This window comes from Platichthys flesus, chromosome 4 (assembly GCF_949316205.1).
Source record: "Platichthys flesus chromosome 4, fPlaFle2.1, whole genome shotgun sequence".
Taxonomy (NCBI): Eukaryota; Metazoa; Chordata; class Actinopteri; order Pleuronectiformes; family Pleuronectidae; genus Platichthys; species Platichthys flesus.
The window spans coordinates 5,980,796-6,006,501 of NC_084948.1; the positions used below are offsets into that span (position 1 = coordinate 5,980,796).

A 25,706-nucleotide genomic window follows, 5' to 3' on the forward strand; every position below is an offset into this window, starting at 1 on the left:
TACACGCTTTTGCTTTTGTTCATAAAGCAGTAATTCGTCTTTCATTACATACTGATAATAAAGTTAAAGACTAAATCAATATTTTGGCAAAAATGGTAATAATATTTTAGGACTAATATTTTATAATAGTCCACATGTTATTGTGTCATTAGGAGGCGCTGTAGAGAGACAAAAGAGTATTTTGTGTGTGTGTGTGTGTGTGTGTGTGTGTGTTTGTGCTTGTGTGTATGTGTGTGTGTGTCTGTGTGTGTGTGCGTGTGTGTGTGTGTGTCCGCAGAGGCTTCTTGTTCTATCCCTCCCTTCTTGTTTCTGGTAGCTCTGTGACTAAAGGAGCACATGGCTGAAGACAGACACACAGACAGACACACACAAACACAATGTGGTATGTCTCACAGTCTAGAGCAGTATAATAGACTGGGATTGTAGTGAGATGAGACTACATTGAACCTATTTATTTGAACCTTAAATAGGTTCAATGATGCATTTACAGTCACGAGTTCCTCTTATTTAGAAGACATGTTTTTCTTGGGGCTTCAGATGGATGTTTGAGCTTCACGGTGCAGAATGATGGTTGCTCTCACATTCATCAGCTGAGGGGTGAAGTTTATCTGTGCTTCGCTTAAATCTCAGTTAAAAGGTCCACGGAGTGAGATTAATGGATCTATCACAGAAACTGTGTTTAATGTATGAATCAAACTTGTCTTTAATTACCTGAAACTAGGAATTGTTGGGATTTCATTACCTTAAAATGAGCTCTGTGTAGTTTGGTCCTGTTCAACAGAGAACGCTGTGTTGCACCTTCATATTTCTACAGAAGCCTAGAACGGACAAACCAATCACTAGCTCTGGAGGGGGCCTTTATTTTTTTACCATTGGGTTATTCCACATGCAAATACGTGGGGAGGTTGAATGGAGGGGAATTATTTAGCAAGTGTATTTGCCCTGTACACTCACACCACATTCAACACTAATGGATATCATCAGATGCTAGTGACCACCAGTGGATGTTAGGGACATATCTTCAGTTGTACTAACAGCATCAACAGGTTATTGTATTTTTAACCAGAAGGCAGGTTCAACTCAGGTTGATCAGACCTGGGAGTGTGTCGCTATAGCATCTTGAGGCCCAATGCCATGTCTGCACACCACAGCCTCTTCCTCTCATTTGCGTCATCAACAGCCTCGACCCAGGGTACTGACAATTCTGCAAAGTAGACAACACACAGAGCACCAGGTCTGGTCTTTGGGTGGTAGTGACAATATGTGATGGGACTGACCTACATCAAATAGCCTTTCCCAGTAACAGGCTTGCTCCTCCTACTCTGTGGCCCTCTCCTGTTCCCCTTCTTGTACAAAGGCTGTCCTTGGAACTGCGCTCCGTGTTTTGGAGGGAAAGGAATTAGTCGCAGTACTTAAATATGTAAAGTGCCTATGTGTAAAGACAATGTAAGCTGTGATTTGGTGCCTGCATAAATACAATTGGATTAATTGAACGTTTCTCACCAACTTCATCGAAATATACTCCTTGTTTGTAAATTTTCCGCTCCTCGTGTCTTGTTAAGCTTTCAGTCGATACATACGAAATTACGCACAGAAGTCACTCCAACTGTTTCCATATGTAACTCACGTTGAGAACAAATGAGCCTTGACAGCCTACTTCGAACACACCTGTCATTTTTCTGCGAACGAGAATCTCCCACTGGTTTTAGGATCAGTTCAATGGCACACTTATCAAACTCTTATGTACAGTTTGAAATAAACACTATTAAAACAATAAATTGTTAGAAATTAACACTGAATCAACTGCATAATATAAAAGGCTCACATGGGCTCACTTGTCTAATCAGTGACACATACTGTAAAAACACTGAATAGACAAAGCTACCATAAACAACACAACACCAGTGTTTCCTCTCTGAGGAAGTGTGTGTGTGGCGGCACGGAACCCTGCTGTGTGACTAGTTGACTGCCAGGTTGTGCTAATGGCTGAACATGGTTAATCCCTGGGAGCAATTCTCTGCACACCCCCACCCTCAGGTTCCCGAGCACCCCCCCCCCCCCCCCCCACTCACCATGTCTCTTTGTGCACTAGTGCAAGGAAATAATCTCAGTGGTGCACTCATCTAGTCTGAACCCACTCACCACCCATGTCCGTGTCCTTACTACACACACACACACACACAGAAACTCACACATACATACACGCTTTGTCTCCCCACTATAGGCTCAGGTGAGTGTTAACACATCCTGATCTCAGTGCCGATGTTAACTACCCAATGTTTTTGCGTTTTATTTGTTGTCAGACAACACACCATGTACATTCCTGTCAAAAGTTTTCGAATACGTCCATGTTTCCAGCTGTTACACAACTCAATACTCACAGTGCTTCTGACATTAAATACCAGAGCAAATAAACAATGAATCATTGAATATTTTTGTTGAACTGTATATATAAACTAAATGCTTTGACTCATTCAATTGATTCTTCTTTCTACAGTGGAAATCAAATAATATTCAGAAAGTTTGTTTCAAAACTGTTGCGCTCGTAGTTTTTTCACCTTCTCCCAGTTGATCCAAAACCATGAAGTTTCAGACTGTCCTCGTCATCGACTGACTTCTTCTTTTGTTCTCATTATGTTGCTATAGGATGAATACCCTCCCTGACCGACCATTCTGTCTGTATGTTACATGTATTTTTCCTCATTTCCCCATGCACTTGTGAGCCAGTCTCAGTTGTCAATCATGACATTTCCCCTTGTTTTTATAGCGTCAAATAACAATTGGGAAGCAGTCATGTTGTCTTTTCTTTATATACAGTATGTGGTTGGAAGTTCTTTATTCAAACCAATCTTGCACCTCGCTATTATAACAGACTTTTTGCTGTAAGTAAGTGCTGCGTTTCCATCTGGGCAAACTTTTACATTTCACACAAACCCGATCCTTCAGTCTGACAAACTGTATCACTTTAAGAAAACAATTAAGGGTTCCAACCTCAGTCCATTATTCACATAACTACTTCTACCACTTACTTGTTTGCCTCAGCATGTATCCTTTTAATTGTCTAATTTTTATTATGTGGGTTGCCGCAGTGTGTATATTTTAACAATAGAATAAAATAATATATATATATATATGTTTGTTGTCAATTTATTTGTCCAAAGAAACAGAATAAACAATTCTCTGTTTCTTTGTTTGTCTGTTCTCTTTTTAACATCAACCTGCCTGGGACTGCAGATGAAAATGTGTCTAAGAGACTTACTCTGGTACATTTATATGAACCATTGTACTCTATATCAATTAATCCACACTGTCCCTTTTTAAATAAATAAAAGTTGAAAGTATAACTAAGTGCAACAGCTAGCTATCTGAAGCTATTTGTGATTCTTCCACTAGTCTCATCTCTGCGCACATATTCCTTGATTGTCACCATTTGGTAGAGACATAATACTTTTCCTTTTACACATCATCCCACATTGCAGCCTTTATGATGCAGCTCACACTAAAACTGCTGGAACAGTTTGGAGCTTTAGGCTGATATGACGCTTGTGTCTCTACCCATAAACAGTCGCGGGTCTCTACCTATCACTGTTTCTCATTCGACTGGAGTTTTGTGTTAAATGTGACCCCGTCCACCAACCCACAACATACATCTGTTCCTCTTCCTTATCCCCATTCTGTCCCTCTCCACTCTGTGTCCCCTTCTGTCCCAAACACACACACACACACACTGTACCAGTTGTGTACTAATCTGGGGTCGACCTTTCAACCTGCCCCCAGCCTGCACCCCCCACCTGCCCCACACACACATAAACACACACACACACACACACACACACACACACATCTCTCTCTCTCTCTCTCTTCCACCCATCCCCCCATCACTCCTCACCCATGCTCCACCCGTCGCTGCACCCTCCCACCACCACCCCCTCCTCCCAATCCCAGCACTGTGTTAATCTGGTGCTGGTCTGACGGTCAGCACTTTGAGCGGCAGACAGACAGATTGGCTGTAATCCCCTGAGTGCCACAGATGGAGCACCACTATACACAGACCTTGGGGAAGGTGAACGCACAGTTGTGTACACACACACATACACACACACACAAGTATACACACACATGCACAAAGACATACAATCAGAAAGAAAATACCTATACACATTATATTCTCAGCATTTAGGCCAGAGTACTTTTTATGAGGGGTCACATCAACTCAGTCTCACATGATGCTGCTTCACTTTAAGACTCCATGTTTCTGATGATCAACAATACAACCCACACAATGAGGCTTGTTTTGCGCTCCATGGTGTATTTGCAAATAAAAAAAATGAATATTGATTAGATAATGAGTCATAATTTACAACAGAGAGGAATCACAGGCCTGTTTTGACCTATTTGACTCATTTTGAGGTGAACACACGTGTAGATTGTAAAAAACAAAGACCTGGTGAGAAATGCATTCAGTTTACACAAGATAATCCACTGATCACAATTCATTGTTGTTAAAGCTCATTCAGAACAATAAAGGCCTGGTTCTTCTAGTCCCACACGTCAATATACAGGTCCAAATCCCTGGGAAAGAAACAGTTCTTTTGATATGCTGCTATGTAATCCTGCAGTTAGATTAGCTTTTAATCCAAAGAATGAAATTATTTCATGTATAATTATCTGGTTAATTGTGTGAGCCCACTTTTCACAATAATCTGGGAAATGTGCAGCGTTTTGGGACTGACTGAAGTACAGCATGGCCAACAATGGAATTTTAAGGTCGGTACTTAATATAGACTTAGTTTAAATTATTCAATAACAATTTATTGAATACATCAGCAGTAATATGTAAGCACATAAACACAAACTTTATATAAACAATCTCAAAACAGATCCATTAATTTTGTTTTTTGGGAGCCATATGAATTTAAACCAAAAACAAATAAACGTCATGAATCTAATATTTGCTTTTTATCAACAGTGGTGAATGACACCAAGAGTAAAACTGATTCAAATGAACAGAGGGGGAGACGGAGGATGTTGATGAACGGAGGGTGTTGATGAAGGGGAACTGGTACTTGTCCTGGTTTTGCCAAACAGGAAGTGTTGGCAGCAAGTGTCTGACGTGGTTGTTGATGGGTGTTGACTCAGTGTGGACCCGTCCTTCACCATGCTGACTCTATTGATTTGAAAAATGTGGCTGATTAAAAACAATTTACAAAACTCTTGACGGGATGAAGACAGAGTTGGCCATCAACCTAAAGTGACTTGACGACAATCAGTTTGTGTGTGCGCGTGTGTGTGTGTGTGTCCATACCATTGAAGCTGTGGTGCCCATTCAAAACAACAGGATTAAAGGCTGTTGTTTGATTAGATTTGTTTGTCTATGTGTGTTTCATTGTAATGAGTATAGCTGAGGCCTCAGTGACATGGGTAAAATAAGTGTGTGTGTGTGTGTTCGTGTGTGTGTGTGTGTGTGTGTGTGTGTGTGTGTGTATTTCAATGTAATGAATATGGCTGAGGGCATGGCTTGATCCCTTTTAATCAAGGAAGTAGAAGGATGAAATTAAACACTGATGAGGGGAATGATGTCAGGCTAGAAAGGGATATTAATTGTATTTCAGAGTGTGTGTGTGTTTTTGTTTCTGTGTGAGAGAGAGAGAAGTAGAAGTACATCACAAACATTTTACAACAAGAATAGGACAATGGCTAAAGAGGCTTCTGTAAAGTATTTCTCAGTAGTCACTGTTCAAATACAATTTAAAATTCAAATTCTAATGTATTTTATATGAGGGTAAATACATCTATATCTATATCCATATCTATCTCTCTCTCCATATATACTGCATTACTCAGGATTGAAGCACATCACATCTGTGGGAGATTTGAGAGTGTGTACAGTGTTTTGCTGCCATCATGTGGTGTAAGAGGTGTCAGTAGTCTCTATACACTGAAGGTTTCAAAGCCTCATGTGAAATCCTACATAGATGTATTTATGGAGCTGCAAGTATGGATGGTGTTCTTTTGTAGTAAAGTTAAGTTTGAGACTCATACATTGTTTGTTGATCTTGGATGGGTTACTCCTCGTTCAGTGGGAACATGTACAGACTTGCAAACTATTCTGGCACAGTGGTTCAAAGAGAATATAAAAATGTGCTTGAGCTGTTGTATCAACAAAGAGGAGACATAACAGAGCAAATGTTAGTTTTACTGTTCTTGTTGCCTCTGCAATGAAATCCAGTTGAATAATGGGATGTCTGTGCTTTGTTTGTTTAATTTGTCCTGTGTTCATTTGCTGTACGATACACTACTAACTCATATTAAACCTGTTCCTGTGCCACCAGAACAGCTCTGACCTGCAGACATATGGACTCCACTAGGCTTCTGAGGGCGTCCTGTGGTAACATGTGTACAGCTATGTAAAGTTGTGACGTGATGAATCCATGGATAAGACTTGATTTACAGCACATCCTAGAACTTTGTCATGTTCCTCAAACAACACTAAAAAAGGGGAGCGTGTGTGTAACATCCATTTATTACCACCTTATATGACAAATCTGGAAATTACAAACATTGTTTAATTGAAACATTATCCTCAACGTTTCAAAAAAAAGAAGAAAATCAAATTGAGCAAAAACTAAAAATTAAGTTAAAAGGGTGACCAGTCAACCTGAGAAACGGTATACAGATGATCAAATGATCCGGAGGAAAGAAACTGAAGCACAGGGGGGACTTGTACAGACAATTATTAGTTTTCATGTAACACTGATTTACAATACATTTGAATCAGTTATTTTGTCCTTTTAAAAAATAATTTTCACTTTGAGAACTTTTGGTTTTAGAGACCATTACAAACCTTGATGAACCTTTACCATAAAAAGGTCCTATGTTAAAAAATGAGCCACTACTAAAAATGTTTCTGACACCATCATTGAGCTCTAAAGCTTTGGCTTTAAATAATTAGATTAAACCAATTTGAACACCACAAAAACAGGTGAGAATAACGCTTGTCAGTTAGGAAAAGAGCATCTACATAGGATCAAAGTTTGGTGCCAAAACGAGTCAGTAGCATCACATTTCAGTAGAAAAAAATATTTCTATAAATGTCTGATTCATCCCCCCATCTCCATGTCATCCACAGTATTAAAGAAAAAAAATCCTGTGCATGAAACTTATTTGGAAGAAAAAAAAGACATCACATGACAAATGACAGCAGTGATTAATATGGTAATCATAAATCAATGGATTTTATGGATTGTATACAATTTGCTGTGGTGATCAAAGCTGGCACTCATGGACACATGCAGAGACAGAAAGTCCATCCTCTGCCTTCATGAGCAGAGACAGACACTTTTATTTCTACATGTGGAGGCTGGCAGAGGATGGGAGGCAGGAGAAGAGGACCAGGTAAGTTCTTCTAGCACCCTGCTGCGGAAAAGAGACCAGAGTCCCCCAGCAGACAATACCGCTCCACTTCTCCTGTCTGTCCCTGTTTGCAATGTTCTAGTCTATCTTTCTCTACCTCATTCTTTTCCTCAAATCAACCTTCACCCAACAGTCAGATTAGAAACAATGCAAACAAGGAGACGTGTGCTTGAGGAGACCTCATCACCAAAGAGTTGGTACATGCACAAAAAGACAGTACCCTAGAAGTCTGCTGCCGAGAGCACTAAGAAAAACACGACTATACACTTTATTTATCCATAATATAATCAGTTTTCCTCTACACACTACTAACACAGGGAGAGAGGGGGCGAGGTCAGGTGAGGGGTGGAGGAACAGGGGGGTGAAGGAAGGACAGGAGAAGGTGAAAAGATTAAAGACAAAGAGAAGCTGCGTTTAAGCACGTTCTCCACGGATACGACGTGCCAGCTGGATGTCTTTGGGCATGATGGTGACACGCTTGGCGTGGATGGCGCACAGGTTGGTGTCCTCAAACAGACCCACCAGGTAGGCCTCACTGGCCTCCTATAGAGGAAGAGACAGGAAACAAGCAGCAGTCAGCACAGTTCAGGTAACACATGGAATTATTGCACATAGCTCTTTAGTACCCTAAAGGGGCAACAGACAAGACTAAAATGTTGTGCTTTAACTTATTGTGAAGTAAATGCTTCACATAAAAGGCTATAGATTAACACTCACTGTTTAGATCAGAGGTTTTGCTTTCAATATGCAAGTGTACCTGTCACTGGCCACAACATTTCAGGTGTACAGGGAGGACCAGTACAGAGACCCATGGGTTGGTAAAAACAGTGCGGCAGGTTTATTGTTGTAGTGTTAATGGCCAGTCAGCTTTATAAAGAGCTCTGGGAATTGGTCAACATTCAGTTGGCTTTATTTCTACTAAATCAGTATGTAGCCAAATCTGCCCATTTATTAATACAAACTGGTGTTTCTCTCTACCTCTTTCATTGCTCTGAGATCAGTGTACGTGCATCTAAAAATTTTAGGAACACACTTCATCTGGAGTTAAGTCTTCAGTAGACCTTGTCAGATAGACACAACACATGTTTTGCAAGTAGACAGTGATTCAAGAAATGCAAAACTTTGTAGTTTGAGATATTTTACATACAGAATATTTTTTACTTCTACTTAAGTAAAGACTTTGCTCCCATCCTCCTTAAAGAAATTAAAGTAATGTTGCCTTCAAAATATAATTTATGCATATGTACAATTTAATTGTCCTACATTTGATTTTAATTATAATACTGACCTGCAGAGCTCCGATGGCTGCACTTTGGAAACGCAGATCAGTCTTGAAGTCCTGAGCGATTTCTCTCACCAGGCGCTGGAAGGGCAGCTTGCGGATCAGCAGCTCAGTGGATTTCTGATAACGACGGATCTCACGCAGAGCCACAGTACCGGGCCTTCACAATGCATATAAAAAATTATATAGGAGGATATGTGAGGCAGAACCTGGTCGTAGAATGTATTTTATTGTATTGCAACTCGTAGTTCAGGGTTTCCATCTGGCCTGGGAGCTGTCTTTTCTTGTCTCACCTGTAACGATGGGGCTTCTTCACACCACCAGTGGAGGGGGCGCTCTTACGAGCAGCCTTTGTGGCCAGCTGCTTACGTGGGGCTTTGCCTCCAGTGGACTTACGGGCGGTCTGCTTGGTACGGGCCATGACTACTGAAGATCACCTGAATAAGATGGATGAGAAATGACAAATTAAGTCAAATATGTTCAACTCTTTTACTGTGATTTATCCTGGGGGGGGGGGGGGGGGGGGGGGGGGGGGGGCGGGCACCATGCTTTTGCAGTACCAGTAATGCACACTGCGTAATGTTTAAAAATATCACACTTTTGCATTTAATACTGTATTTTGTTGGTCAGATACTTTTATACTTTTTTTGTCTTGAGCTGGACTTCTCTCAAATCAAATTACTTTCTCAACTGTAACCCAGGGTTAGAGCAAAAAATATGGCAATCTTCACCATTGTAGGAATATAAAGGATTATCATATCTTATCTATTGAGGTGGACACTTCCTAAACAATGATTATTAACCACAAAATAAACGTGTCTTCTTATTGTAAGACACTACACATGATACTTGTTAGTATTTGTATAGTAAACTAGAGCAGGTTACTTGGAGAAAGTAAACTTTTGGAGTAGGTATACACAAGACATTCCCTAACGCAGTGAGTGACACTTGTCAATCAAAGAAGAACGACGATGTTATTGGCCGCTCGATAAATACGTAACTAAAAACACAACTCGTATACCAATCAGAATGCCGGGCATTACACGGTGGGCGGGCTCTACAGCTGCTCTCCACTGCTGATGGGTCCGCCCACCGTGTTCTGATGATGGCGGCGGTTTGATGCGCGAACGGGATAAAGAGCCAGAGCAGAGGAGCAGCACATAAACAACATCAATTATCCAGGCAGCCGCTGTCCCAACCCTCCAGGAAACAGGAGGACGGGACAGAGGACACTTCGGGGAACTCGTACATGTGCCCGGGAAGGCTGAACGGCCCCTAACGGCCGCGTAGCACCGAGCTGAACCGGCGCATAATTTGAAAGCGGTTCCCCCTGATGTGAGCTGCAGAAGAGACGGGGTTTCACCGCTTCCACTGCCGCGTCTGTTGTTTTCACACACGACGAAATAACACGTTATTCTCCTCTAAACATGCCAGTGAACACAACAGTTAAAACAGAAGCACATAAAGTTCCCTCCTGGCCACGGGGACTCGTGTGGAGAAGCTTACCTGTGACAGACAGTGAGCGAGAGTCGTGAGAAATGTTTCGCTTCTTTCTATTTTCTTCTTCGTATCCACAATGGGAAGCAGCGTCCAGCGGGAAAATGGCCGACGCGTCAATCATCGGCCCCACAATGCAACAGTGTTAACATATGTATGTGGTCACTTTTATCTGAATGAGACGTGCGGCTCCTCTCGGGTGAATTAGATAAAGAGCGCGTTTATTTTATTCTTTCAAAAAAACATTTTCCTTATATAGTGAGCAGCTCCATGGAAAATACTGATGTGCGGTGTTTTTATTTCTGCTTTCAACACGACATCGACCCTTCAGACTCAAACCGAAAGTAATAAGTTACGCAGTACTTTTGTACCCACGTCAGAGACCTGTTTTAAATAAGACAAGTGTTGACTGACATGAACGAAATGCTTATTTTAAAATGAAACATACTGGAGGGGTTGTAACGGCCTCTTTAGCAGAATTTGTCCTTGGAAACATGTGTATGAATAGAAGTTTATAAAATACATGCTCAAGAATGTGAGTAAGACCTGCAACCATCTTTTTATACATATATATTTTTAGTTTTGTTTCTCATCAAGATTTCCTGAATTCCAAAGTGACAAGACGTAAATTCTCTTAAACAAGTCATTTAACCACAAGTATGTTTATTATGTTTGTAAGTGAATTCCAGGATACAAATATTTTTGCCTTTAAAAATGACTGAAAACATAAATCAAACACACAGTAGAAAAAAAAAGGTTACCATATCAACCTGAGAGAAGAACCAAAAGTCAAAAGATTAACCTGGACATAACGACATGGCTGAAAATTAAAACATGATCAACAAAGTTCTGCTACATATATGCCGCTTGCAATCTGTCAAACCATGCAGTGTCATCATAGCACAATGACGTTTCTAACTGACATCCAGAATCAACATTTCTGTTTTGATACATTAAAAAGGAACAGTAGAAATACACCATTATTGTAAAAAAAGGAGAAATCACTACTTTTACCACAATTTTCTAATAAAAGAAATCAAAAAGACCAACTATATCAATGTATGTGTCTGTCTGAAGATGAGTGTGTCTAATTTTCAACCCTTGTTTAATTAATTACACTATTCTTTGCTTGCAAAAACACCCTACTCATAGAGATAAGAAGACACTTCTTTGAGCAAGCTAGAGAGAAGTGAGGAGTGTAACTGTGATTCAAAGTTTCAGACATTAATGAAGATATCTCTAAGGAAACTCTGCTACTAGTAGCACCAAAGAAGACATGATCACACATTATACGGTTATCACAATCATATGATATATATAGAACCTCAAACCAAACTACTTAGTATAGAGATGAAAGTATAGGGATGAAAGAGTGGTAAAGGGACAAGAGGACAGAGCATAAAATAAACCAGAAAACATCTTAAGCACGCTCTCCACGGATACGACGTGCCAGCTGGATGTCTTTGGGCATGATGGTGACACGCTTGGCGTGGATGGCGCACAGGTTGGTGTCCTCAAACAGACCCACCAGGTAGGCCTCACTGGCCTCCTGCAGATGACAAATCATTTTTGTTTAGGTGGGAAAGACGAAAGATTGTTTCAGTACATGCATTTATTAATTTTGTTGGGCTAATACTGACCTGTAGAGCTCCGATGGCTGCACTTTGGAAACGCAGATCAGTCTTGAAGTCCTGAGCGATTTCTCTCACCAGGCGCTGGAAGGGCAGCTTGCGGATCAGCAGCTCAGTGGATTTCTGATAACGCCGGATCTCACGCAGAGCCACAGTACCGGGCCTTGACAATGCACATAAATAATTATATAGGAAGATATTTGAGGCAGAACCTGGTCCTAGAATGTAAATATATATATATAGTTTTTTATTAATACAGCTGGTTTGGAGATTCTACTGGTTTGAGAAGTTTTTTGAACTCATGTGATTTCTCAACCTTACTTATGAAAGATGTCAGTAACTCATAGTACAGGGTTTCCATCTGGCCTGTAAGCTTCTCTTGTCTCACCTGTAACGATGGGGCTTCTTCACACCACCAGTGGAGGGGGCGCTCTTACGAGCAGCCTTTGTGGCCAGCTGCTTACGTGGGGCTTTGCCTCCAGTGGACTTACGGGCGGTCTGCTTGGTACGGGCCATGACTACTGAAGATCACCTGAGGATACATAACAAACACCACTTTAAGGATTGTGCAATAAAATTGCATAATGTGAAGGATAAGTTATCATTTTCCTTTTATATTTAATTTAAATCTTAACATTCACTTGACAGACTCTAGTTTCGAGTCACAGCTGGTTAGAAAATACAAACAATATCAGGAGCCTTGTTTAAAGAAATAAGATTAAGGGTGGCTTATGCAATAGCTGTAGGAAAACAGACAGCGAAAGCATCGAATCACAGAACGTGTCCTTATCATATAATCCAATCAAATTCTGCGCACGGCATTGTCGGGCGGGATGTTGTGAATCTTTAAGCCAATAACCGAGCGGCAACTTGGCTACATACCCCGCCCCTTGCGCACTGGATGTGGGTTCGCTCGTTTCTTCATACAGTCAAGCCCGGTGGCTCACAAGGCTTGATTTTATATTAAGAATGAGCTATTCTGAAGGAAAACCATGTGACCCCGCCCACACCGGCTGCATGGTGTATGCAAACCAGCACACCCTGACTCGATGGCTGGCTGCTGGCTAGAAGAATGTAAACGGGAAGGAAAAATCGTTGTAGGAAACGAAGAGGGTGACGATATAAACGACGGAAGATTGTAAAAACCGCAGCACGAAAGTGGAATATACTTTTGGAAGATGACAGGGGACATATCAGGGGATCGATTGGTGAACAATATTTTGTCAGATGACCCCTCACTGTAGGAGCATTACCGAGTCAAATCCAACCCGATCACAAGTGCTGTTCAGGTCCCTGACTCCCCGAGCAGCCAGATAATAGCTCGACTGCCCTGCGTTTTCTTTTTCACCGAAAATAAACCAAAAACACGTCCATCCGACTGCTAATGTCACATGAAATGATAGATTTGAGTTTTATCGAAAAGGTGATGCTTACCTTTGAAAAGTTCGTGAAAGATTGCAGCTCCAAAATGGGATTTTATTCTTGAGTCTCTTTAAGCGTTGTTCTCGCTATAAAACCCAGGGAGGAGAAAAAAGGAAAAAGTACATAGGAGAGCAATAGGAGACACGTTTCCCATGATGCATCTGGGACAAACATATTACCTACATGCTGCAACATGATAAACAACTACATGACTTTACCCATGTGTAATGACAAATTGTTCTACATTTATTAACAGCTTAATTACTTTATTTCTTTTATTTTTAAATTTTTTTGTATAATTTTTTTTTACTATGATTAAAAATGCAACAAAACTGAAATGTCAGGGAGGTGAAGTGCAGTGCAATCCAGCCATTTTAACACTGTATTCGCATTTTACATTTTGTTTTATTTAATGATCATTAAATAAAATATTTGATACCAAGATAACAAGGCTGGTCATTGTTGTTAACGTCATATATAAGAGTATATGATTCTCAGATTGTTTAACCCTAAGCAGTTATTATAGCTCTATAATATAGAGATATATAAGGACAAAATTAAGTTGATATTTATATTCATGTTTGACTAAAAAAAATAAGCTTTTTCAACACATGCGCTGTCGGTCCTATGGGTGGCGCCAGCACCTCCACTCCAGCGTATAAGCATTGAAGAAGAAGACACGTGTTTCTGTTCTTTCAACATGGCGTCCACCAGGAGGGTGAAACGCGTGGCGTCTGCACAGCCTGGTTTTTTAAATGTAAAGACCTCAGCTGACTTCAATGAGGCATCAGGCGTCAAGAGGAAACGCGTGAACAGGAATAAGAAGAAGAACTGGAACAAATACAGCGACATAAACGATGTGGAGTCGTTTTTAAATGACGTCAGGCACCAGGAGAGGACGACAGGGTACGCAGTTTAATGTGGTGTGATGTGTAAAAACCTGACCAAATTGATTCAATAAAAATGTTAACTCTTTACCTCTCTCACAGGACTGGTGTCGGAGTGTATATCGGTGATTTTACATAGTTAACCACATGTTGCTTTGCTCGCCTAAAAGAGCGTCACAAACTACACGGGTCTTCAGTTCAGATGTAGCCAGGAATTTCCTTTTAAGTTGTATTTCATATAAATTATCCATGTTGTTTGTTTTGTGCCGATGACTTCTCTACACAGTGAAGTTTAATCAACATCTCCAGTAAGTCCACATTGAGATTCAGTCTAGTGCCACAACAGTGTTTTGCCTTAGTAGAATGTCAGAAAATTTAACAAGATTTCTGATGTCGTCTAAGTAAAAGTGCTGCTTTGCTCTGTACCTTCGATTTCATTGCATTTTGCCCTGTTGGGGGGTGTTTTTATTTCAGTCCTCTGACTATTTGAACACACAACAATGACGTCACCAGTTGTGGTCTTCATGTGTTTCAGGGGTCTACTGTCTGAGAAGTCAGATGAAAGTTTGTTCTTTTTGGACATTGGAGAGCCGAAGAAAGCTGAGCAGAAGGGTAAATATTTATTATTAGTGTGTGTGTTAACTAGTAAATAGAGAATTAATGAGACCAACAGTAACAATAAATAGTTGTACTTTCCAGAGTAGAACAGGTTTAAATGAATCCCTGTAATAACCAATAGGATTGTGTCTTCACATGCTTTGATAAAGAGATGTGTATGTATTTTCTTGTTGGTGATTAATCCGTTTTTTTTTTGTGAAGTGCCAGAAACCGTCTGGGGAAAGACGAGAAGAGGAAAACCTGCCCGTCCCCTGAGGATAGACCTTATCCTGCAGCACGACTCCCTCGTTCAACCACCGAAAGAGTCAGTACCCATGGTTTTTTCTCTCTCCATCGGTGATTTGAGTCGTACTTGAATATTGTTTGAAGAAACAGAGCCCAGTGTCCCCTAACATTTTATTTGGTTGACTTTTCACTACGTTTCAGTCTCTGTGAATTTGGCCAAATGTAGTATAGTATCTTGGAACAGTTGTATTACATTAATACTGTTTCTTTTCATTTGTATTTGATATTAAAATGTAAAGATAACAGTTGTTTGTTTCCAATGACCCATATTCACAAATTTGTCTTTATTGTATTGCAAGCTTTAAGTTTTATATGTAGTTACCTGAAAGTACTGCAGTTTGTACTGTGTTTTCTTAAATGTTTGAGAACTGTGCATGACCGGTGATGATCTCATCCTTGCGCTCCCAGTATTTCCTTCATGGGAATGTGAAGACAACACAGAGGAGCTCAGGAGACTGTTGTGTAAATTGTGTCCTGAGATCTGAGGTTATTCAAACACTCAACACAGTGTAGATAGTGTCAGATAAAACAGGCCCAAAATCTATATGCTTGCTGTCTTTTAAATTCATTACTTTCCTCTGAATTCACGTAACTGCTTACAGACATGCACTGAACTTAGGAGACACTCTCTGGAGGAAGACCGATACCCAATTCTCTGGGCTTGGGCCAACTTCTCCATCTTATCTCCCTCTTCCTATTTCCCTTACATCGTCCAATCCTCCATAATCAACTGTTCATGTCATCTGCCTCCTCCCTCAGTGTGCTGGCCCATCAGCAACCTAATGCCAAGAAACTCCGTCGTATTGCCCAGAAGTCTGAGCACTTGGTAGCCAAAGGCGTGTTGCCTCGGAGACTGAAACGGCTGCAGAGGAGAAAGCCTGTCATCGAAGGGCCCAAGAAAGTAGTGACAGAGGCCAACAATTACCCCGAAAGAGGATATTACGACATATGGGAACAAGAGAGTGAGTGGTGTCTGTATGTCTGACCATCTGTCTGTCTGACCATCTATCTGACCGTCCTGTGATGATCTCATCCTTGCGCTCCCAGTATTTCCTTTATGGAAATGTGAAGACAACACATAGGAGCTCAGGTGATTGTTGTGTATATGGTCATCTGGGATCTGAGGATACTCTTGAAAATACTCCAACATGGAAGGCACCAGAATTGCTCTCTGAATTTGTTGACGATGATATATCCAGATGGACAACATCTTAACCCAAAATAGAAATTGAGGATGGAGTTTGTCTTAATCACTCACTAGCTTACTCTGAACTCATTTTATTGGTTCTTGCAGCTGCATCAACCAATATCATCTTTAACAATTAGAGCATGAAAGTGATTGGATTTAGTTGTATTGCAACAAGTCATCAAAATCAATTCAACATAAAAATTATCACCATCCTTTGCTTTCAAGGTCTGTTACATATTTCAGTTATTGAATCAGAAGAATTTAAGTAAACATTTCAAATATCATTTATTGACAGTATTGGAACTGACCTTTTGTTATTTTGAACCAGCTCTTAAAGTGTAGATAAACAAATTCTTTCTACATTTTCTTTGTATCCAACTTTTTCCCATCACAGCCAAAGTTTCAGGTGATCCCTGGTACCTTCAACAGACTGGCAAGAAGCGTGTTAAGGTGAGATTGTTTTTGTCAGATGTATCTTGGTAAATAAACGTCCAGCAGAGGAGCTAATCCACTTGTTTAGGGTGATGTCACACCTGATGTAATATCCATAACCAGGTCCAAACCTTCAGGTTACAAGCAAACAAGAATGGCACAGCTTGTGAATTAATTCGCCATCACATGTGTTTTAGAGGCATCGATTAGGATTAAATTCAAGTTTTTTTTTCTTTCTTTCCACCAGAGCATACATGGCTTAATCATTTAATCAACTTCTTTTCAGTCTTCACACTGTCATTGCTTCTGTGCTATCCCACAAATTCTGGCCAGCAAAGGTTAGCACACACTGGCAAAAAAACACGTTTATTTCGCATCAAATTTAATCTATTCCATCATCTGAGATCTACAATTACGGCAAGGGACATGGAATCTTTATATTACCAGAGTTTGGACCGAGACTTGTCACAACTTGACTGAATATTTCCTATTGCATGAATGGTGCTTTGAATGTGACTGTTATGGTCTTATTGGTTTTGTCAGCGCCCAGATAAGTTGAATGAGAAGCCTTCTCTCCTCCCTGCTGTGGAGGTCATCGCAGCGGGAGGATCCTACAACCCAGACTTCTTTTCCCACCAGGTAACTGAACCCTGTGCGCACAACACTTACGTATGAGACGCGGTTGATTCACGGGTCGGGAGGGTAAGATCATAAAAATGTTCATTTCTGATGAACAGCTCATAGGTTCGGATGGGTGAAATGAGTATCAATGTTTAAAATATTTATAGCATTCTCAGAAAGGTGACCATCAAACCAAAATAATCTTGTGAATTCCTTCAACGAGCGCTCATTAGGCGCAGCCTGGCACATCATTTACTACTGCGTTTTCTTAAATGTTTGAGAACTGTATGACCGGTGATGATCTCATCCTTGCGCTCCCAGTATTTCCTTTACGGGAATGTGAAGACAACACAGAGGAGCTCAGGAGACTGTTGTGTAAATTGTGTCCTGAGATCTGAGGTTATGCAAACACTCACCACAGTGTAGATAGTGTCAGAAAATACCAGCCCAAAATTGACTATGCTTCATTACTTTCTCCTGAATTCATGTAACTGCTTACAGACATGCATTAAACTTTGGAGATCCTCCAGACATTCTCTGTAGGAGGTGTATGTGAGAAATCAAATGTTAGATTGAGAGCCTCTGGACTTTTTGGGGACTTTCTCCTGCCAGTCCCCTGGTAAAAAGTCTGCAGTATATTCGAAGGAGCCGATGTGAGAACACAGCAGGAGTTTATCCATAGGATTCACCGCATCCCAACATGACCAGTGTCTCAGGATGTGTGCTACACAAGACACCAACAATATCAAGAGTTTTTTATCATACTCTCTCATGCATTTAGGCCGGGCGGATGTCCACAAACATCCTGAAGTATAACCAATGTTTTAAAAAGCCTGTCCCATGAGTTACATTGTTGCTTTTTGTAATGTGCTGAATGAACTGACCGTTCTCCTTCACTCTGAACCCAGGCGTTGCTGCAGGAGGCCCATGAAGTGGAGGTTAAGAAGAAAAAGGCGGACGACAAATTAGAGAGACAGCTCGCCGTCAACAAAGAGGACACAGCCACATTGGTACAGATGATCATGCCAGCTCTGCCTTCGTTTTCTGATTCATTGTAAATGCAGCAGAAACTCTGAACTTGTATCTTTCCTCACATGCGCCCGTGTGTTCTGCAGGACACGGTCCTACAAGAAGAGGTGGAAGGTCTGGTAGAAGAGGATGAAGAAGAAGAAATGGCTCCTATTGAGGAAGATGATGATGATGCAGTAGTAGGAGCCATCGCCTCAGGAGAAAAAAAGACTGAGAAACAGAGGAAGAAAGAAAAGGCAGAAAAAATAAAGGTACATACTTAATTTGAAGGGATAATTAACTTCCGGTTTCATGCAAGTGAATGCGCTATTCCACTGATTATGTTAAGGAGTAACAGAGTAGGAGGCAACTAGCCTGTTTTTATATTCTGGAAAACATCACATTTTCTGTAAAGTAATGAAGCTTTTTGATAGGATTGAACTTAATGGCAGATGTATTTTGCTGCATTATTATTTTGACATTTATTAACAAGGGCACCAAAGATGTGCTTAAGACTCCTTAACATGAAAAGTGAGAAGTAATTGAACATAGATCTGAAGTTATTTGTTAGGTTATCAAAATGAGATGTATCTGCACCTACTTTGGTAATTGTCCCCAATTGCCTGTAATTGGAATATCTTTGGGCTTTTAGATTGAGGTCCAAAAAAACAATACAAACTAGGAAGACCCATCCCATGTTCCGGGAAAATGATTCCACAGCTTGTTAGACAATTTCATAGAGGAAAGCATGAAAATAATCAGATAAATAGAGTTAATGAATCTCCCTTCTTTGAGGCACTTTTGACTTTTCAGAGTCGAAATTTCATTATCACATGGGTTTCAGAGAAGCATCGATTAGGATTTAAATTCAAGTTTTCTTTCCAGCACAGCATACATGGCTCTACTCATTTAATCAACTTCTTTTCAGTCTTCACACTGTCATTGCTTCTGTGTTGTCCAGTTAAGTCTATCCAGCTAAACTTAGCACACACCGGCAAAAAACTACTTAATTTCGTGTCAAATTTGATCTATTCCATCATCTGAGATCTACAATTACAGCAAGGGACACGGCACTGAAACATCTTGATAATACCAGAGTTTGGACCCGACAGGCATATTCCACAGTTTGTTTGACAATTTCATGGATGAAACTAGAAAATAATCAGAGAAATCCATGTGTGTGAAAATGCAGCGCTTGTTTCAGGATAGAATTCTCAGGACCCACTCAGCTCTGATATTAACATCTTTGCTGAGTGATCTGAAGTGGTTGGCATTAAGTATTAGAATTAGTGGTTAGCGGATGTATCGGCCGTATATCGTTAGTGGCCGATATTCGCCTTGTTTACTGGCATCGGTGCATCGGTAATAAACTTGACCTTCACCCATGGCATTGGCCGATGTTCATTGGTATTCTAACGTCCCCGCCTCACAGACGACACAGAACCTCTTATTTGTATCTTTATTAAAGTCAACACGAACACATCAAACTCCTTTTTCCTTATCCGACAATCCTCAAATCAAATACCGTCTTTGACAATTCCTTCATCATTCACCCCTGACCCCCAACAAACCAGCCAATGACAACCTGTCATCCCACACAACCCTACCCCATTGGTCTAGAACTGTCACATGCCCCACCCCGACATGTTCACTGACCCTCAGGACATCTCATTACTCCTTTAACACGGTGTCTTAAAGAGGACAAGTAGTGCTTCTACACGTTAAATATGGGTATCTGGCATGTCCACCATCCCAAAACTTGGGGGGGCGGGGCACTCAAAACAGGTAAATCTGAGGAGGGCTGTTTTAGACAGGGTAAAAAGGTGCTGTTTTAAATTATCCTTATGGTATTTTGACCAAAATATGTTACAGACATTTCATTAAGACCTCAAGGAACCATATCAACTGTGGTAGAATGGGCATAATATGTCCCCTTTAAATAAAGTTGAGTTAAACTAAAGATTGTTTCATGAATCTGACTGAATTTGTGCTCATTAAAAGATAAGTGATAAAGGGCTGAAATAATTTAAAATAGTGAATTTTAAATTATGTAATTATTTTCCTTGCACAAAAGAATGAATAACAAAAACAAATCAAAGAAGCATCGGCTAGATGGTTGTTTTTTTAGTATCGTATCGGCCAAGAATTTCCATATCGGTGCATCCCTAATTAAAAGGCTTCCTGATTGTGGCTCCTGTGACCACTTGTGATCAGATATCATTTCCCTTCTCTATATGCAAATAAGCACGTACATCATTTCTGTTTGCAGTAGACCAAATTGTGTTATGAGCAGTCGGAGTTTACAAATGTATCAATGTGAGCGTATTTGCCACTTGTTCAGTCGGTTGGAGAGAGAAGGGGCGGGGGGGTTGACGGAGTGGAGCCAGAACGGCATCAATATTCTGCATGTAGCTTTACAATTAAACAGATTTTAGCCATTTAAAAAAAGAAACTGTAGCAGTTCAGAGGATGTCAGCTAAGGAGGCGTTCCTTCAGTCGGCAAAGGACACATTTGAGTTCACACAGAAAAAAGAATGTGGCAACATGCATCTCAAGACCACGTCTGAAGGTAGTTTGTTATTGGATCTCAAATGTGTCCTCATTGTGCCTATGGTCTGTTCATACCTGAAATTTAAGCTGACCACTTGTGATCGGATCACTCAGGACGGATGTCAAAGTCAGGTCTGACCATTGCAGAACAGAATGTATGAATTTCATAACTGCACAGAGCAAAAATGTGAGCATTCATTTTAAGTCGTCGTTTTAAAATTAAATGTTTGCAGTTTGAAATAACTCCAACTGCTCAGAAAGATGCTGCATTGTCGTTTCTCCACTCATCTGATTGTCTACCTGATTGTTTCTCTTCCCACCCCAGGACCAGCTGCGGCTGGCCGACAGACGGGAGATTGACCAGAAACAGCAGCTCTTCCAGCTTCGCTCCATTAAGGCGTCCGTCAAAGAGCAGGAACAGAATACAGAGGAAAAACAGAAAATACGCAAGGCTAACCAGGAAGCCGAGAAAAGCCAGCCCAGACGCCTTGGCCGACTCAAGTACAAATACCGCTCTCCCACTACATGTTACCGTGTGTTTAAAGGGGTCCAGTGATTTAGTACATTTTTTTTATAATTCATTTCCACTTCAGCAGCAGATATAATACAATTTATTATATATACATATTTTTTCAGTTTAAGTAGTTGGAATATGTTGACATTTTTTTTGGTGCAAAATGTGTAGATGTGGATATTCCTTTTAACCAGGCTCTTTACTCTTCCACTTTTCATTACAAACTATTCAGGCACATCAGCATTCACATACAAAATAAAAGCTTCTGCACAACTTTTCTTGACCTCAATTTAAACACTTGGCTTTTTGCTCTGATTTGCAGGTTCCAGCCTCAAGACATGGAGGTTCAGTTAAGTGACGAGCTGGCCGGCTCCCTGCGACAACTCAAGGTACGTCACCCACATCTGTAATGTGCCCTTACTTATCCGCTTTGACCTTGAGGACTTAGCGTCTTTATCTGTAATGGCTTTTGCTTCATTTAGCTGGTGTATTATCTTCAGTACTCTGTTTTTTCTTATTCTAAGCCTTATCCTATTCTTTAATACTCTGACGGCCCACTTTCCCTCTAGGGACAATTATAGTTTCATTTGATGTAATTGCCAGTGGAAAATTCCTGTGTCTTGTTATCTCCTGTCTTTAAGTCTCTGAATAATGCTTTAATCAGCCTTTATGGTTTAAATGGGATTTAGTAATTTGGGTGGGAATTGGATATTGAGTCACATTTTCCTATCATGGATTTATCTGTACATTTCCCTTCCTGTCTCTTGTAATGTTGCAACTCTGCAGCCAGAGGGCAGCGTTGCCAAGGACCGCTTCAAGAGTCTGCAGAAGAGGAACCTGATTGAACCCAGAGAAAGAGCCAAGTAAGGACTTGTTATGCAATAGCTCATCAAAGATGCTTGGTGATGAACAGATTGATGAGGTGTGTATTGATGAACATGTACGTTTCCACCCTGCCCCCATCTCTTAGGTTCAAGAGGAGACTCAAGCTGAAGTATACGGAGAAGAGGGCTTTTAAAGCGATCACTTAGGGCCGACCCACACAGTCCAGGACCCGAACACGAGAAGCTGGGCTACCTTTAAAGCCACAAGTGCAACATCATGGAACGGTGTATATACAATGTAATAAATGTTGATTTCCTGCTTGTCCCTTTCAGACAATTACAACTTATTAAAAAAATATGACAATTTGCTTGGGAGTAGTTTATTTCTAATAGTCGTATTTATCTTGCAGTCTTTATACATATACAATTTAAATTTCTGTAAAAGTTATGTAGTTTGACCCTTATCAGAAAAGGTCAACCATGGGTTTGAGTAATGAAACGTGCGGTTACCTCTTTTACATCACATCAGCAGGTATACATATATTTTAAAATATATGGGTCAACCCTCTATAAAAGGCAATTCACTCCCTTCCATTGCCAACAGAAGTTGTACTGTCTTTTTTTCCCTTTCATTTTTTATATTCGGTATCAAAAACACCAAAAGTTGAGAATCTCTCACTTTACTGTCGTGTCAAATTAGTGCACTTACCCAGTTATCTAGTTTCCATCAGTGCTGACAGAAACCTGTGTACTTTAGAATCCTTCAACTCAGGAGTGAATGCAGATAGTATACATTCATTACAGACAAAAGCCAGATGGTATTGGGAGATGTGGCATTTTTCAACATTTTCACCTTCTTCCCAGAGAATAATTCTTTGTTCCTGATGAACAATTGATTACATTTAAGCGCCTGATCTCTGATAGTTTGATATTTGGTATACTTAGTTATGATTACTATTTCAGCATATCTTCTCAAGGTTTCTAGTAATGGGCGACAGAAACTTAATTCCTCCAGTATTTCTCATATCTTATCACTTCTAGTTCTACTTTGAATGCCATGACACTCAGAATAATAAGTGTTCTGTAGCAGTCAGATGACATAAGTGAAAATATCCACAACAGATGGTTTGATTACGTAAAGTCCAATAGCGTATATACTTATCTCCCTTTGTAGATGAAAAAAGTGTATGTAATTGATTCCAACCTGCTGCTTAAAACCATAATTGACTTCATTCCCTGCTGGTGTGAACAGGGACAAACAGTCTCATGGTTCCTGGAGCTACGCCAAAGCTCCTTATCCAGTGTGAAAATGTAATAGGACCGCCTCCCATTTCTGCAACATATCATGGTCTTTGTGCCAACTACCTGCGGAGGAGTTCCCCTGGAGACTTGTTAAACTGCAGTTTGTCACCAAATAACCTCATTCATACAGATCTGTCTTTAGAGTGGAAGGAGCCAATGAGAATCCTCCAACAGTCACCCTCCATGTATCTAGTGAGTGTAAAAACAGAAATAATGTCAAGCATTTCCAATTTTAATACGAATTCAATGTACATATACATAAAACATTTATAAATCTAAAGACAGGATTCAGTCATTTAAGTATTCACCTTCCCGACCTGTATATACAGTTTGTTACCATGTTCACCATCTAAGTTAGGGTCTAAACACAAAGTACAGCTGAGGCTGATGGGGATACAACTTGTTTTACAAAACATCCTGGCTGACCTTTTTACAGTTTGAACCAAATGTCATGAAAAACATCACATTTTGGCAAGACTTTCAGTCCAAAACCAGGTACATAACCTCATGGTGGTAATAGAACTAGTCTCTGGGGATCATTTGATTCAGTAGTATTCAGCCTGTGAGGATCATGAATGTCGGCATGACATTTAGAGACAGTAAGTCCTATAGTCCCTGGGATTCTTCAGTCTGGACTGAGGTGGTTTAACCACTTTACAGACCAATTGCCAAAACCTCTGTGCCATCAGTTCCCAAATAATTCACCCCTTGATCCCTAGATTAAAGGTGCCAGAGAGTTGTGAACCTCAAAACTCTTCTGTGGGTTCAAATGTAACAAAGATATTTAAGGTAGTATACAAAAAAAAATTGTCAGTCAGTTAAAGGGTCGCGAAAAAAAAAAAAACATGATCTTTTTCTTTAACTACCTTTTTTTTTCTTCTGTAACAGTAATGGCTTAACATGATATTTCTAAGTGCTCTTGAATGTCTTGAAATCATATTGCAATCCCTCTCTGTGTCTGTAATAAAGCACTCTTTTGAATGACCCGTTTAGTCAACGAATGCCTCCGTGCAAGGATGTTCGAAGGTTGGAGAAATAATCTTGATGTTTTCATGTGCACTACTGCCACATAATGCAGCCTACTTGTTTGTGTTATTCACCCCACCCCCCCTTTTGATTCACCCTCTTCACGTGTGAGGCACGGTGCTGCCAGATTGCCTTGGCATGGGGTAGGACGGATTATGTGTATGCGTGCGTGTGCATGCACGCCGCTGCGGTCACTCATTACATCCTTCAGAGTAGATTACTACTCTTCCCGTCTGGGGAGCCCTGGAGTGACACACGAAGCCACTAAAACACTCAGCTGCACTGCATGGCCCCACAACGTTGTGTTTGTGTGTGAGAGAGAGAGAATGAATATTTTCATGTGATCCAAAGTTGGTTGGCTGCGAAGTGACAGGCTTTTGCACCGTGGCCCAGCGTCCCTGTGAATGTCTTACCTCATGTATGGAAGCTCACTCAGGTCATTCACATTCCAGCATAACCAAACCTCAACGCTTGAGGAATTATTAATTATTAAGAACAGTTATAGCTGATGTCTTTTGTAAACCTGTGAAGGATGACAATGATTTTAATGCTAGGTGCGAACGCACACAATCGGAGCTGTCCACTTGTGATTGGATCACAAAAACCACATGTTGTTACCTCCACCGAGGAGGTTATTTATTTACTCCTGTGCTGCGTTTGTTTATATTTGTTTATGAGCAGGTACACACAAAAAGTAATGAGTACTGTTGTGGATCCAGATCAGGGGGCAGATCCATAATTATTTTTTCATTTACTTTAACACTAGGGGCATGGCATATTCAACATTTTCACTGTTTTCCCACAGAATAATTCATGGATCTTGATGAAAACAGATCGGGCACGATAAGGGAACTGATGTCGACTTGTGTGTGTGCGACTTGGTGCAGCTTGATTGAATTTAAAGGGACTATTGGGCGATCCGAGTTATGGCTGAAAAATGACATAATGAGAGAGAGTTGTTTGCTGCGAATCCAAAACAATAAGATGAAAGGTGCTAAAAAGATGTTCAAAATATCAACGATAGCCCATTAAGTTGGTAACCAAAACACACCTCAGTCACCTGCTGATTCTATAGTTCTTCAACTGTTGAGTATTAATTGATTTGTTGCTCTTGTATATTGTTGTACACTGACTAAAATCTGAATCAGTCTTAAACTCTCATCACACTGTAGATTTTAATTTGTGTGTGTGTGTGTGAGAGAGAG

At 40.5% G+C, this 25,706-nt stretch overlaps 3 protein-coding genes across 3 annotated transcripts; 1 reads left to right on the forward strand and 2 right to left on the reverse strand.

The window, feature by feature from the left end:
• Window positions 1–6,504: 6,504 nt before the first annotated feature.
• Window positions 6,505–10,340, reverse strand: LOC133952109 (histone H3.3A). The gene is made up of 4 exons (XM_062386398.1): window positions 10,202–10,340; window positions 8,989–9,132; window positions 8,702–8,855; window positions 6,505–7,956 (listed from the first exon to the last, which is right to left on the reverse strand). Exons 2-4 carry the CDS (start codon window positions 9,114–9,116, stop codon window positions 7,828–7,830), a joined length of 411 nt encoding a protein of 136 aa, XP_062242382.1. The 5' UTR covers window positions 9,117–9,132; window positions 10,202–10,340; the 3' UTR covers window positions 6,505–7,827.
• A 495-nt stretch (window positions 10,341–10,835) lies between these two features.
• LOC133952110 (histone H3.3A) lies at window positions 10,836–13,403 on the reverse strand. The gene is made up of 4 exons (XM_062386399.1): window positions 13,258–13,403; window positions 12,212–12,355; window positions 11,833–11,986; window positions 10,836–11,741 (listed from the first exon to the last, which is right to left on the reverse strand). The coding sequence occupies exons 2-4, from the start codon at window positions 12,337–12,339 to the stop codon at window positions 11,613–11,615; spliced, it is 411 nt and encodes a 136-aa protein (XP_062242383.1). The 5' UTR covers window positions 12,340–12,355; window positions 13,258–13,403; the 3' UTR covers window positions 10,836–11,612.
• Window positions 13,404–13,920: 517 nt separating this feature from the next.
• On the forward strand, window positions 13,921–22,541 carry nop53 (NOP53 ribosome biogenesis factor). Its single transcript, XM_062386397.1, has 12 exons — window positions 13,921–14,151; window positions 14,668–14,744; window positions 14,952–15,054; window positions 15,795–15,997; window positions 16,619–16,674; window positions 17,200–17,295; window positions 18,186–18,287; window positions 18,393–18,557; window positions 21,161–21,336; window positions 21,672–21,738; window positions 22,136–22,212; window positions 22,320–22,541. Exons 1-12 carry the CDS (start codon window positions 13,946–13,948, stop codon window positions 22,378–22,380), a joined length of 1,389 nt encoding a protein of 462 aa, XP_062242381.1. The 5' UTR covers window positions 13,921–13,945; the 3' UTR covers window positions 22,381–22,541.
• The last annotated feature ends 3,165 nt before the right edge of the window (window positions 22,542–25,706 follow it).